The sequence below is a fragment of the Symphalangus syndactylus genome, chromosome 11 (assembly GCF_028878055.3).
Source record: "Symphalangus syndactylus isolate Jambi chromosome 11, NHGRI_mSymSyn1-v2.1_pri, whole genome shotgun sequence".
NCBI classification, from domain to species: domain Eukaryota; kingdom Metazoa; phylum Chordata; class Mammalia; order Primates; family Hylobatidae; genus Symphalangus; species Symphalangus syndactylus.
Window position 1 is genome coordinate 89,335,155 of NC_072433.2, and position 16,057 is coordinate 89,351,211.

General features: G+C 39.6%; 1 protein-coding gene across 2 annotated transcripts in view; it reads right to left on the bottom strand.

Annotated features, from left to right (window-relative positions):
* The window catches only part of SLCO4C1 (solute carrier organic anion transporter family member 4C1), a 65,452-nt gene extending 64,471 nt beyond the window's left edge, over positions 1 to 981 (bottom strand). The window contains exon 1 of one of the 2 annotated variants that reach the window (XM_055299767.2): positions 204 to 981. In XM_055299767.2, coding sequence (XP_055155742.1) covers positions 204 to 558 — 355 coding nt within the window. In that variant the 5' untranslated portion in view covers positions 559 to 981. The remainder of the gene's footprint in view (positions 1 to 203) is intronic. The other variant, XM_063612838.1, reaches the window with a different exon arrangement.
* Positions 982 to 16,057: the final 15,076 nt, after the last annotated feature.

Genomic DNA, 16,057 nt, shown 5'->3' on the forward strand with positions numbered 1-16,057 from the left:
AGGAGAAGCTGAACTTTGGAAGGCTGGCTGGGGCCGGTAGGTTGACCTTGGTGAGAACGCACGCAAGTTCCAAACCCGGGGCCACCTTGCAGGGCGCGTCCACCGCCCCACGTACCCCGCTCACCTGCCCTCTCCCCCGGCTGGCTCGCCGTGCCCACCTCGCTCTCCACTGGCCCGAGCCTCGAGCGGGCGCTGGACTTTACCTTGTGTGACGGCCAAGAGGCAGTAGTGAAGCAGAAAGCCTCGAGGTGTGTTGCACCGCTGGAGACACTGAGGATGGAAGTTCCTCCAGCCGTAAGGCCCCTCCTCAAACTCGGACAGCGACAGTGACCGGAGCTTCTCTTCGGAGACATTGGGAGGGGCTGAAGGCAGAGATGGCTCTGGTGACTTCTGGGGCTCCTGGGGCTTCTGAAGCTCCTGTGGCTGCGAATTCTCTCTCTGGGGGTCAGAGGACGAGGCAGAGACTTCGATCTGGGAGGGGGACGCAGACAAGCGGCGCAGGATGTCTGGGCTGGAGGGGACGAAAGCCAAGTTCTCAATACCTTTGGCGCTCTTCATGTCTGGATGGGTTCTCCCGACTCCGGTGCTTCAGAGCAGCAGAGCCAGGTCCCTCTCTGGCTCCTCCCATAGGCAGGTGACAGCGCCCCCGGGCGGGAAGCTTCCCGCCTCTTGGCCCTCCAGCCTCCAGCGCGCTCTCCGCCACGGCCTGAACCTTCCTACTCCAGCTCGCGGCTGTCTGGAGCGCAGAGCGCGGAGTGGGGGCGTTAGCGCCCCAGCCTGTGGCTTTGGCTCTCAGCTGTGCCTCACCCGTCGCCTCAGGGGCCAACCGGAAGGCGCGGCGTGGGCGTGCCACCCGGCGGCAGCTGAGGGGGCGAGTGTTCTCACCCCACAGCCTTCGACCGGAGTCCGCCTCCGCCCGAGCCCCTGCGGTTCTGACCTGAGCCTTCAGCCCGCAGCGCGCCTCCCTTGAGCCCAAGCACTGGGAACACCCAGAGACTGTGAGAGTCTCTGGCCAAAAGCTCCCCCTGGGTGCTGACAGGAAACCTGTAAACAGTTGCATCAGGAGATTGTTCAAGAAACTATCTTGCGTTTTTCTTCCTTTGCTGCTTACCAAACCAGGCTAGGCTTGGACTACAAGAATCAAGACGTCAGAGGTATACTTTGGTTCATGAGCATCTTGATAAGACTTTTGCCTGTCATCCTGTTACTGGTAGAAGATGTCCAGGTTCTTGGCATCTTGAAGAAAGAATTGAAGAAAACGCACAAACAAAGCAAGGAAGGAATGAAGGGGTTTATTGAAAATGAAAGTACACTCCACAGTGTGGGAGCGGGCGAGCATAGGGGCTCAAGGGCCCGGTTACAGAATTTTGGGGAGTTTAAATACCCCCTAGAGGATTCCATTGGTTACTTTGGGTATGCCCTATGTAAAGGGAGAAGATGAAGTAAAGTTACAAAGTCATTTATGGCCTACGCCCTATGGAGAGGATATTTCCTGTTATAGCGGAAGTGTGAATAGGCCTTATGTTTCCTGCCTCCAGACCCTATTTTCCTGCCTCAGTCCTCCTTAGAAAAAGAAATGCACCCCACCCCACCCCCATCACTACCAGGATGAACACCACAGCATAACCACCGCTTTGCTTTTCCTTCGAAACTGAAGGACAAGAAATTGTCTCTGTGCTGTATATTGCATATCCAAGATAGACAGTGATGACAATCACGTAAATAGTTTCTTTTTTTTTTTTTTTTTTTTTTTTGGGACGGAGTCTCGCTCTGTTGCCCAGGCTGGAGTGCAGTGGCGTGATCTTGGCTCACTGCGAGCTCTGCCTCCCGGGTTCACGCCATTCTCCTGCCTCAGCCTCCCAAGTAGCTAGGACTACAGGCGCCCGCCACCACGCCTGGCTAATTTTTTGTATTTTTAGTAGAAACGGGATTTCACCGTGGTCTCGATCTCCTGACCTCGTGATCCATCCTCCTTGGCCTCCCAAAGTGCTGGGATTACAGGCGTGAACCACTGCACCGGGCCCGACAATCATGTAAATAATTTCTACTGGGCCAGGAGCGGTGGCTCACGCCTGTAATGCTAGCACTTTGGGAAGCTGAGGCGGGTGGATCACCTGAGGTCAGGAGTTCAAGATTAGCCTGGCCAACATGGTGAAACACTGTCTCTACTAAAAATACAAAAATTAGCCAGGTGTGGTGGTGCAGGCCTGTAATCCTAGCTACTTGGGAGGCTGAGGCAGGAGAATCACTTGAACTTGGGAGGTGGAGGGTACAGTGAACCAAGATTGTGCCACTTCACTCCAGTCTGGGCGAAAGAGTGAAACTCTGTCTCTTAATAATAATAATACATTTCTACCTGTGGAATAAATAAGAAAAACACTTTGAAGAGCTTAACACCATTGTGTCATGGTAGGTACAATTTAGTCATTCATTCTTTCACTTAACACAGACACAAAAAATTCTTGTGTCCTGGGTGCCAAACATTGTTCTAAGTTCTAGGGGTACACAAGTGAACAAAAACTGGCAAATACCCCTACCCTTATGGTGCTTGTGTTTTAATAGGAAACAGACAGTAATAATACATAGTACATGGCACATAGTATGATTAATACTATTTCGTGAAACTTTTGTTTCAATTATATATGCTGTGTTTACTGGGTTGAGAGACAGATATAAAATATGTATCTTACTTTGGACAGAGGTACATTCTGTTGCCTGTTCCCTCACAATTGAAAAAACTCTAGACTGGCCAGCCGGGCACAGAGGTGCAGGCCTGTAATCCCAGCACTTTGGGAGGCCAAGGTGGATGCCCTGAGTGCGGGAGTTTGAGACCAGCCTGGGCAACACGACAAAAGCCTGTCTCTATCAAAAATACAAAACTTAGCCTGGCATGGTGGTGCACACCTGTAGTCCCAGATACTTGGGAGGCTGAGGTGGGAGGGTCGCTTACAACCTGGGAGGCTGAGGTTGCAATGAGCACTCTAGTTGTGCCATAGAGCCAGACCTTGTCTCAAAAAAATAAGAATTAAAAATAAAAATAAATACTAGATTGGCCTAAAACATGGGGAAAGAGTAGAGTAGGAGCTAACATTTAAAATGTCTGCTATATGCCCCATTATTAAAATCTTCACAAAAGCAGCTGCACTGTTATATATAGTTTACATACTGAGGAAACCACATCTCATAAAGAATTAGTAACTGTCCCAAAGTCACATAGCTAATAAGTGAACTGCCACTTAAGGATCTGAACTCAGCTCTCTTAGCCAGAAGTCTTCCCTGAACTTTGCATTTTCTGTCTTTTAATAACTACAGTGTATCTCCATCAGGTTAAATTATTGCATAGTAATTTTAAGAGATCAAAATTCAAAATTCTCTGATATTTGTGAGGCTTAGAAGATTAATGCTGCTCTGAAAACCTCAGATTTTGGAGGTATTCAAATTAAGCATGGTATGTAATCCTCCTGGGCTTGCTTTCTACAAAAATGGACTCAAAGTAGGTAACTATTTTGATCACCATTTTATCTATGGAATACGAAGTAATTTACACAACCAGCAAATTTTGTTTTGATGAGATGTGGTTACATACAATCATGGCTTAAGACTATTTTGCAGCTGTGACTTAATAAATCCATGCTATACTATCAAAATCAGAGTAGTGTAATCATCGTGCACTTAATTTCTTACTAAGGAGAAATCTCCACTCTCACAGTGTTAGAGAGAGAATTTTGGTTAAAGATTAGCAAAACTGCTATTGCTTCATCTTAAATACATCTTGCTCTTACTGAAAGTTTCAATTTCCTGTTCCCTTACATTCTTTATGCTGCAGGGATGGAAGGGGCTCAGGTTTGCAACAAAAACCAAAAAACAAAAATAGAAAAGAAAACTTGGTAGTTTTCATCTCTGATAATTCTATGGAAAAATGCACATTTTAAAATTAATTATTTGGTCAATCTAGGTTAAATCTGCCTCTAATGAACACAGTCAAAATATACCATCTTAAATTTCAGAAGGTAATTGATAGTTTACTCTTCTTATAGTACATTTTATTTGCTATGTTTTTAAAGGGTGGAGAATGGAAGAAAGAAAATGTCCAAAATTTATGGTAAGGCTACAACACTGTAAACAGAAGCAGTCCCTGTCTCTGGATATCATTCTCTGGGATGTGCAGTAGGTCTTTCCTTTCAGGAATTGGATGAAACAAGGTGAAGTGGCTTAATGACAGAAGTTTTCAAGATTGTCCTATTAACTCCCCTTGCTCTGATTCCATGCTTAAGAGCGATCTTATGATTTGGGCCTTCCATGTAGATATGTATACTGGATGAAAATGTATTGATATGCCTATCTTGAGTACTTCATCATTTTCCCCTCTGTGTTGTTAATGCTTTATTAGTTCCCTTCTGGTTTTAGACTAAATGTGAACCCTTTAGCAGTATAACATTATAAGCTCATAGAATATTAAAATTAGAGGGATCTTGACAGTGGCTGATTACAAACATGGTCAAATGTGAATATTGTTAAGGTTAATTACAAATCCTAGTATTAAAGGTTTATTAATATCACAGCAGCTTACATTAACTGAATAAAAGCAACCAGTCTAAGTGACCATCTTAGTATTATTGATTTATCTTTTCAATTTTAAATGTTTCACAAAACATATAGTTAAAAATAATAAGTTAAATCTAAGAAAAAAATGAACACTGAACTGTACTGTTTTTAATACTGTTTTAAATTGCATTTACACAGAAATATATAATCATATTGAGAAGAAATGCAACTGTACTTTTTCTTTTCATCTTATTAATCATAAATCATTAAGAAATGCATACATAAGCAGGGCGCGGTGGCCCACACCTGTAATCCCAGCATTTTGGGAGGCCAAGCCAGGAGGATTGCCTGAGATCAGGAGTTCGAGACCAGCCTGGGCAACACGGTGAAAACCCATCTGTACTAAAATACAAGAAATTAATTGTGGCATGTGCCTGTAGTCCCAGCTACTCAGGAGGCTGAGGCAGGAGAATCGCTAGAACCTGGGAGACGGAGGTTGCAGTGAGCCAAGATCACACCACTGTACCACTGCACTCCAGCCTGGGTGACACAGCGAGACTTGATCTCTAAAAAAAGAAAGAAAGAAAGAAAAAGAAATACATACATAAACATGGCTGATAATAATTATCTGAAACAAAAACATGTCAACATTTAATACAGTAATCCTATAATAAAGCAAACAAAGTAGATAGTAAAACACTAGTGTAAAAATTACAGAAGTCCCAGAAGACTCTCCAAGTTGAGCAGACAGAGCTGAAAGTCCAACAACACTAAGACAACTAGAATTTGCAAAGCAGAGTACCTAAAAGGAGAAAGCTGTATAGAGGGATGTGCAGAGTGTCCCCTCCTGTATTCAGCAGATACAGAGAGCGTATGGGTGTGAAGAGACTGTTCTAGTCCAAGGAAAGAATCATCTTAAGAGATTAGAGGAATAGTGGCTAGTGCTGGCTCACACAGGGCCTTAGGAAGGTGGAATAAAGAAGTTTTCAGACATTGAAAAAAAAACTGAAATAACCAAAAGCACCTACAACCAAGAAATGTTAAAAAGAAGTCCTTCAGGCAGAAGGAAAATGATACCAGGTAGAAATACTTTTCTATATGAAGGAATGAAGAGAATCAGAAAGGAGGAGATGGAGCTTAAGATGCATAGATAAATATGTAAGATTTTTTTCTTATTATTTCCATCTCTTTAAAAGATAATTCACTGTTGAAAAATAATAATAAATTATTACAGGAGTTATAAGATATGTAAAGGTAAAATGTGTGACAATAATAGTGCAAAGGCCAGGAAAAGAGAAATAGAAGTATGCTATTGTAAATGTCTTTTACAGAAAGTGATGTATGTGTCTCATAAATGAAGTGATATAATATCAAAGGTAGAATATGATAATGATTGTTACTATAAGCCTTAGAGCAACCTCAAAATGGCTACAATAAAAAACAGTCAGAAAAGGAGATAAGGTGGAGTCATGAAAGATATTCAGGTAATCCAAAAGAAGGCAGCAAAAGAGGACAAAGGAAACAAAAACTGTATTGGAAAAAAAAGAAAATCAGTAGCAAGACAATAAGTTGGGCCTAACCATATTAATAATCACATTAAATGTAAACAGTGTAAACATTTTATTTAAACGGAAAGGATTGCCAGATCTGATATAACATGCAAGAACCAGTTAAATACTACCAATAAGAAACACATTTTAGGCCAGGTACAATGGCTCACACCTGCAATTCCAGCACTTTGGGAGGCCGAGGCGGGTGGATTGCTTAAGGTCAGGAGTTTGAGACCAGCGTGGCCAACATGGTGAAACCTTGTCTCTGCTAAAAATACAAAAATTAGCCAGGGTGGTGGCACATGCCCGTAATCCCAGGTACGCAGGAGTCTGAGGCAGGAAAATTGCATGAACCCCTGAGGCCAAGGTTGCAATGAGCCGAAATGGCACCACTGCACTCTAGCTGGATGACAGAGCAAGACTCCATCACAGAAAAAAAAAAACAACAAAACAACAACAACAACAACAAAAACACATTTTACATATAAAGGCTAATAGACTAAAAGTAAAAGAAAGTGGGAAATCATGCTTACACTAAAAATGGCCTAGAAATTTGATAGTTAGATGAAATGGACAAATTTCTTATAAGACAAATCACAAAGATCTCTCGAGGTAATATAGAACCTAAACAAGACTTTATCTACTAAAGAAATTGAACTTTCGGTTTAAAACCTTCCCATAAAGAAAGTCTTAGGCTAGATGACTTTAGTGGTGAATTCTACCAAGCATATAAGAACTAATACCAATTCTAAACAAATTCTTTTAGAAAATCAGAAGTGATTCCAACTCATTCTATGGTGCCAGAATTACTCATCATTTGTCTGGACTTCATCATAGTATCCACCCCAAATTACCTTTTATCCTTGTGGTTATGATAAATAAATGTGTATTAATTGACAGTAACTATTAGTATACTTGAGACAGATAATTCTTTTTGATTGAATGACTATAACAAAACAATGACTGAGTAACAGATTCGTGTCAACATAGAGAAAGAACTTTAATAAATGCTGAGAACATGTATTAGGATAAGCTATCAAGAATGTGAGGGCCATCTGGCTGCAACATCTTTCACCCCATTGATCATCAGGGTTGATTCGGCTGATGTGGCTTGCTGGGGGGGTGTCCCCTTCCTCCCTCACTGATCCATGTGAGTTGCTCTGGAAGCTGTGTCCTGGGTCTAAGAGGACAACCGTCTCCAGTAGAGGAGGCCGGGTCTTCCCTCAAGAATATACGAGTAGCTGTGCTTCCCTGCTAGAACCTCCAAACAAGCTCTCAAGGACAGGCTATCAAACAATCCCATGTGGTAAAAACAATAAATAATGGCTCTCCTGGAACGTTTTCCTTCAAATTATGAATTCATGGATCCATGTTCTTCCCGTTTTCTGATTCTCTCATTTCAGAGTTATTTTCTCCCTGCAAGTAAATTGGGAACAGGGTGAAGATCTTCATGCTAGATGTTTCTGCCCAGCACTGAAATATATCATATGGTATTTTTGCCCATATGCCACTGACCAAAACTTAGTCCCTTGCCCTACCAAGATATGAGAGGGGTTGGTTATGTAGTTGTCCTGTATGCCAGGAGGAAAGTAAAATAACTTGGTCAACACATAGCAATGTATCTGCCATAAATATTATGAATACTTTGTATGACAGCATCAGGACCAAACAAGCTAAAGCCATGATTCATATCTAGCAAGCTGATATAGGTTAAAAAATTTTTACAAATCAACTTAAATCAAAACTGTAAGATAAGAGAGATTTATCTAAACATCAGCAAATTAAAACATAGGTCGAAAATAAATAAATGTGAAGGACATTAATTAAAGTATCGAATCCAGGTTAATATTTTTCTCTCTATCTGTGCCATTCAGACTATCCCAAAATATTATATTGAATTATAAATGTTGCACTAAAAGAACCATTGACTAATGGGAGCAAGCCCAATAATAACGTAGTTAAAATGAAAAAAAATTGAAATTTGTCATATGAAAATTAGTTGAAATAACTTGAAATTTTATCCTAAAGAAAATATGTAGTGGTTAACATGATAGTTTTCGTAAAATATTTGAGTAGGGGCATCATTTATTACAGTTATCAGACATATATTTTTATGAATCTTAAGATTAGTACAAGTGCCTTGTATATAGAAGGAAAATATGGGCTCAATATAAATAAAATTACTTTACAAATAGAGCAATTGTTCTCAAAATGTGATCCAGGAACCCCTGAGGCAACTAAGACCTTCAAGGGGTCTGCAAGTTCATAATTATATTAAAAATAATACTAGGATGTTATTTGCCTTTTAGACTCTCATTTTCTTACATAAGTCGCTGTAGTATCTGCAGTAAAAAAAATTTTAAGAAACAACAAAACAGGCCGGGCGCGGTGGCTCAAGCCTGTAATCCCAGCACTTTGGGAGGCCAAGGCGGGCGGATCACGAGGTCAGGAGATCGAGACCATCCTGGCTAACACGGTGAAACCCCGTCTCTACTAAAAATACAAAAAATTAGCCGGGCGTGTTGGCGGGCGCCTGTAGTCCCAGCTACTCGGGAGGCTGAGGCAGGAGAATGGCGTGAACCCGGGAGCCGGAGCTTGCAGTGAGCCGAGATCGCGCCACTGCACTCCAGCCTGGGCAACAGAGCGAGACTCCGTCTCAAAAAAAAAAAAAAAAAAAAAGAAACAACAAAACAATCACTTTCTTACAAGTGTGCAGTGGAGTTTTCCAGAGGCTACCTGACATGTTGTGTCACAAAAAAGAAAACATAAGAACCCTTTATTAGGACAGAAATTAAAAAGATTTTTCAAGAGGTAAACCATTCCATTCTTCTCGCTATAATTTTTGAAAATATAATTTTTTAATTTAAAAAGTATAAATATATAATGGGTTTATTAGTAGTAGTTAATTAATTTAGTATTAAAACAACTCATTTAATTTCTAATATAATAAGTATCAATGGCTATACTCCATTAAACAAAAGTTCTTTGGGATCTTCAATAAGTTTTGGTTTTGTTTTGTTTTGGTTTTTCTTTACAAAACATGAGCTAGGAAAGACTCAGTAAGTTCTAAGAGTAAAAAGGGGTATGGAGACCAAAAAGTCTAAAATCCAGCGAAGTAGAGCTATACAAAATAGGATTGACTGCCTTAATACATAATGAGTTGTCTATCACTAGAGTAGCTAGCTGGTCAGTTATTAGGGATATTGTGTGAGGCATGCATACGATAGGAATTGGGTTGGAAAGCCACTGAAGCCTACTCCAAAACTAAAATTTAATGATGCTTAAACTGTAATCATTGATTCATTTTATAAAATACTGATAAGAACATAAAGTTAGTTAAAATTTTTGTCAAAAATCTACTGTGTCAGAGCCATAATTAGAATTCTCTTGTCTTTCCACTACACCACTTTTATTCCTTCCCCAAATCTTATTCCTTTAGTTATCAACATTACATCTACCTCTAGGCCTTGGCCAGGCAAACAAATAGACTGTTCTGTCCTAACTGGAACCATTCATGAGCTCAGCGTCTAAGATGTTTGTTGGTTTCCATCACCTTCCTTTCTCAGCACTCCTTGACTGAATCGAACATAGACCTCTCAGTCTTCTGATGTGCTGTTTGTTTACCTTGACTCTTGCTCTCTATGTATATCCAAGGCATTCAAAGTATATATTAGCAAAGAAAGACAAAGATTCAGTCCTGGGAGGTGGGTAGGAAGTAAGAAAACAAGAATGAAGCAAATGAAAACAATACCTAATTTTGAGATCATCCATGGCAGCGGTCCCCAAGTCTCCAACCTTTTTGGCACCAGGGACCAGTTTTGTGGAAGACAATTTTTCCATGAATGTGGGTGGGGGTGGGGTGCAGATGATGGTTTGAGGATGAAACTGTTCCACCTCAGATCATCAGGCATCAGGTTCTCATAAGGAGCGCACAATCTCACATGCAGTTCACAACAGGGTTCAGGGTTCCCGCTCTTAGGAGAATCTAATGCCCCATTGATCTGACAGGAGGTGGAGCTCAGGCAGTAATGCTTGGACTCCCGCCACTACCACCTCCTGTGCAGTCCTGTTCCTAATAGGCCATGGCCCAGTACTAGTCCCTGGCCTGGAGTTGGGGACCCCGATCTATTGGATGAGATGTCATAAAACACTAAGGCACATACAATTGGACACCAACAAATACTTTCCCAAATAACAGGCCTGAATATAAAAGGTATACTAAATGGATGTCCTGCAAGACTTCCGAAGGAAATCAGTGAGTATAGAATTTTATGAGCACAAAAAATGTAAGCATGGACATTAATTAATTGTTGTGATGTATTTGTCATAATATTCAAGCATGATTGTTGTGTCAATGTTTTGGAATCAATTACATGCTGTTTTAAGATTTTCATGGTTTTCATGTTTCAGAAGTTTATACCTGTATTTCCTTGGGGAAAAAAAAATCAAGGCTGTAGCCAAAATTCTAAAGTGAAATTAAGGCAGCAAAATAAAACTGCCCACTGGATACTTGGGATGATAGCAGCCAGGAGAGGCTGACCTGGAAGATGGTTTCCTACTGCCAGTAGGTGCCCTGGAGAAAATTTCAATAATCTCCAAACATTTTTGCAATTAGTATCTGGATATTTAGAAAGAAAAGGACCCATTTATTATGATCCCTGTTTCTGATGTAGTAGATACAGAAATGTTGTGGGGTTTTTTGAGTCCTAAAAGAATAAAGACCAGAATACCAGTTTGGATATTTTTAAGAGAACGGATTGAACAAAGAGAGTAACACCAACTTGGCGTCATATAATTTGAACCTCACATAAAAATGTCAAGATTTTTAAAATATGGCTGTTTTGATAGAAGGCAAAACACAAATACTTAAAAACCTTAATAAATAAAATTTTCTTTTAATCTCAGGTCTATTTGCACAAGGAACGTAAAATATACCACTCAAATAGCAATTTCACTGATTTTCAACTTAAAATAAAATTAAACAATAAAAAAAGGAGGAAAGAAATTTCATGTCTTTGTGCCTAGCTATTCAATAACACACACTTATTTAGCAGTTATACACTTATCAATACTCACCAATACACTTAGGTGTTGGAAATGTTCTGTGTCATAATTGTGGTTACATGACTGTACAGTAAATCCTCACTTAGGGTTGTCCATGGGCCCTTGGAAACCGTGACTGTAAGCCAAACGAGGTATAAGGAAACCAGTTTTGCCTTAGGCTAGTTGATATAAACAAGTGTAAGTTCCTGCCCATGTTTCTGATTACAGAAACATCAACAAAATTCTAAATAAAGACCAAAATGTTTCTAATGTTAAATACTGAAAAAAAAAAGTGAGTTATACATATGTATAAGAAAGATTAATAAAAACAAAAGATAATTATTTACAGCTTATTCCAGTTCAGGGTAGTGAGTGGGCAGAGCCTGTCCTGGCAGCACAGGGGCAAAGCAGGAAGCAGCCCTGTGCTGGACAGGACCCCATCCCCCCGCAGAATGGGCTTGCAGGTTCACTCACACTCGCTTAGACAGGCACCACTGAGACACTCCAGTTCACCTAACCAGCACAGCTTTTGGATGTGGAAGGAAACAGAGGTGCCCAGAGAAAACTCACGCAGACAAGGGGAGAATGAGCAAACTCTACACAGGGGCTCCAGCAGGGAGTTATTTTTTTCTTTGTTTCTCATCAATGTCATAACAAAATGATGGTGAACAAAGTGACCTTATTCGAGGATCTGCTGTATTCTTGCAAATTTCATCAAATTATACCCATAAAATTGGTGAGCTTTGTGTGTAAATTACACCTAAATAAAACAGATTTTTAAAAATCTGTTTGAATTTAGTAAAAAAGGCAAACTAGGCACATATATTTCAAAAGGTCTTAATGCATTATCTCAATATCTACAACATTGATGCCTTGCCATTTGTTGGCTTTGTGACATTGGGCAAGTTATTCCACTTCTCTTAATTTCCTTTTCTGTAAAATGGAGAAAATAGCAGCTGTGGTATAGGACCGTGATGTGACAATTAAATGAGTTAATTCATTAATATGCCTGGCAGAATATCTGGCACATAAGAAGGACTCCATTCAGTTATTCATACACTCTTAAATTCATGATCTACTACATTGAAATTGTTTTACCAAGGCCTTGGTATACAGCGGAGGATAAGATAGATATGTCCTTGCACTTATGGAGCTCTATATCCTAGCTTGGGGGAAAACTATTCATAGTAAAAATGAAAGTACCTGAAGATAACTGTATTTGCTAGGCAGGCAATCGAAATAGGTGCATATGGTAGAGAGAGACCAGATGGTTTCTTTAGTTGGAGTGGTAAGGAAAGGCCTGTCTAGGAACTAACACTGAAACTGAGATCCGAATGGGGAAAATTTAAAGCCAGCCTGCACAAACCTGAAGGGATTTGTTAGCCAAGGCAAACTGTGTTTTTGTCCATTAGGGTCACAGGAACATTTGGAAGCTTTTAAGCAGATAAATGACTATTTAATTCATGCTTTAGAATACTAACATGGCTCCTGCGTGGCACTGGATTTGGGAAGCCCAAGAATCTATCAGGAAATTGTATTAGGTTCAGCTGTGAGTTACAGAAAAGAAACAAAATCATATTACTTTGAAACACAATATAAGTTTATTTTCTTTTCAAGAGGTCCAGATGTAACCAGTTCATGGTGGTATGGTAGTCCAAGGAGTCAGAGATTCATGCTCCTTCTACTCTATTGTTCTACCATATGTGGTTTCCACTTGCCAAATTAATTTTTGGCCCAAAGTGACTCCTGAAGCTCCTGCTATTAAATTACATCTGAATTTCATCTAATAGGAAGAAGGAAAAAAATGAAAAAGGACACTACCTGGAAGTTGGATACGCCACATTTGTTTACATCGTTTAAGCCAGAAATCAGTCACACCTGGCTAAAGGAAAGCCTGTAAGGTAGTGTTTATTATAAGCAGCCATGTGGCTCATTAATAACCTATATTTCAATTACAAAGGAAGAAAGGATAAATTATATTTAGAAGATGGTGGTAAATAACAATAACTTAGACTAAAAGAGGAGGATTGACAGTGGTGGTGAAAGAAAGATTGCTGGGTGGGCCTCTTCTTTCTAATGGAACTATGCTGTAGTGTGCAGATTTCTCCTTTGGGATTGTATAGTGTTATACAGCAGATTGCTCCCACCCCTCCACTTTTTTTTTTTTTTTTTTTTTTTTTTTTTGAGACAGGGTCTCACTCTGTGCCCAGGCTGGAGTGTAGTGGCATAATCTCTGTCCACTGTGGCCTCATCCACCCCAGGCTCAGGTGATCCACCTCAGCCTCCTGAGTAGCTGAGACTACAAGTCTGCACCACCACGCCCAGCTAATTTTTAATTTTTTTTTTTTTTTTTTTGTAAAAATGGGGTTTCACCATGTTGCCCAGGCAAATCTTGAATTCCTGGGCTCAAGTGATCTGCCTGTCTCAGTCTTTCAAAGTGTTGGGACAGCCATAAGCCGCCTTGCTGGGCTAGCCTTTTCTTTAAATAGTGGTTTTGACAATGATCTCTTTCATCAAAAATATATTTTTAGAGAGGATAGCAAGGTCAGTTTCCTCCCCGCCACAATGAGGACTGGGATTCATTTCTTTACCCAAGGATGCAGTTCCTATTGGTAGCCCTTCTAACAGCTAAATGCTCTAGCAGGTTTCTACCACTACTGCCTCTATTACCCTTCAGGCTTCCTAATGGAGAGGCCCTCCTGCTGACCCTAGCTCCAAGGCCTTCCACCTTCCTTTGATGGACTTATGTAACCAAGGTACATAGAGGCATTCAAGAAGTCTGGGAAATACCTGAAGTCACATAAAAAACTTTGTATTTATGTGAATTTTTTCAAAACAGGTTTGTACCTATCATCAAAACTTTTAAGTGTTGAAATCCAGAATGAGATACAGAAAAGTTTGATTATATCTCTACCCCCAAAAGTTAATATTTACTGGTTTAGAACCAGTTTTGAGAAATAATCAAACTTTTCTGTATCTCATTCTGGATTTCTGAGATTGCTCAAGAGGAAGATACTTCAAAACTCCAAAGGCTTTTTGCTAAATATTCTCATGCAAAACATCATTTCGAAGAAGGAAAGAAAGAACAAAGAAGGGAAAAGTTTCCTCCAGGTGAAAGAACTCCTTTGGATATTGCCTTTTTCTACCAGGTTCTGAAGGTTTTACAGTATGCCCCAACCAAAATAGTGTGAAACCAGGGGTACAGATGTGCAAATGATTTGGGCCCATGAACTAAAACTCCTAGAAAAGGACACTCAGTATTTACTTTTTAAATACATGATAAAGGTCAGGCCTAAAGAGCCATAAATTCAGTCTCTTAAAAATCAAGAAAATTTAACTAATATTTATTAGGCACTTTATTTTAAAATTGCATCTTCTTTACATTTCCCATTTCAATAAGAAAAGAGCTTCAGCTGAACAGTCACTTTGGTGAAGTCTTCCCTCAGTAGCGTCATCTCAGTAAATGGCCTCACCAAAGCCAGAAAGCTGATAAAAAAAAACAAAAAAACAAAAAACCCTTGACTATTCATGTTTCCTCATATCTCACATGTGATGGTTAATTTTATGAGGCTCCATGTCCTAGTTTGACTGGGCCAAGGGGTGCCAAAATATTCGGAAAAACAATATTCTAGTGTGTCTGTGAAAGTGTTTCCGGATGAGATTAACATTTGAATCAGTAGACTGAGTAAAGCAGATTGTCATTCCCAATGTGGGCGGGCCTCATCCAATCAGATGAAGGCCTGAATAGAATAAAAAGACTGTCCTATCTCAAGCAACACAGAATTCTCCAGTAGACTGCCTTTGGACTTGAACTGGGCATCAGCTCTCCTGGGTCCCCAGCCTGCTGAACCCACCCGGCAGATATGGGACTTGCCAGTCTCCATAATGTGTGAGCCAGTTCCTGATAATAAACCTCTTTATATACACAACACAGACACACACACACACACACACACACACACACACACACACACACACACAGAGACAGAAAGAGAGATCCTATTGGTTTTGTCTAGAGAATCCTAACTAATATATTAATCCATCAACAAGCCCTTTTTATACTAGCTCCAAAGTATATCCTGTATCCATATACTTTGTTCCCTCTTTACTGCCATTAAACTCTTTAAGTTACCCATCTTCTGTTTAAACTACTCTAATAGCCTTTTATGGCTCCTTAAATTCTACAGTTTTTTTTTTTTTTTTTTCTGTTTTTGGTTTTTGCACACAAAACTCATAGTGAGCCTTTTAAAACATGAGAAACATTTAAATATCAATATAATAATTCTAACAATGGGTTATAATTCAATAAAAAATAAAATCTGTGAATATATACCAATATAAATAAGTAAATAAACAATAAATGAAGGAAAAGGGAAAGCCCTTCTGCACAATAAAATGCCAATTAATAATACAGAAAAAAATGGGCTTAGAAAATGCTAAAACTAGTGGGTGAAAGATTGATGAACAGGATATTACATAATCTCAAAATATCCCTCCACAAATTATATACTAATTATAAAAAAAGTGGAAAAATACTATAGTGATTATCTTAATCAAGTTATCAAAATTAATATCACATTATTGGAACAAACTAATATTGATGAGTCTTGATATGCACTGAGAAGGATACCATGCCTCTGTGTGGCATTCTTGACAAAAATGCATAGCCTGAATCAAATAATAAGAAATTATCAAACTCAAATTAAGAGGCATTCTGCAAAATAACTGTCCTGTATTCTTCAAAATTGTTTAGGTCAAGGAAAGGCAAAGAAAGACTGAAAAACTGTTCAGATTGAAGGCAGCTAAAGAAACATCACAGCTAAATCCAAAACCAGAATTTTATTCTGAATGCTGAACCAGGAAAAACAGATGTAAAATATATTAGTGGGAAAATTGACAAAATTTGAATATAGACAGTG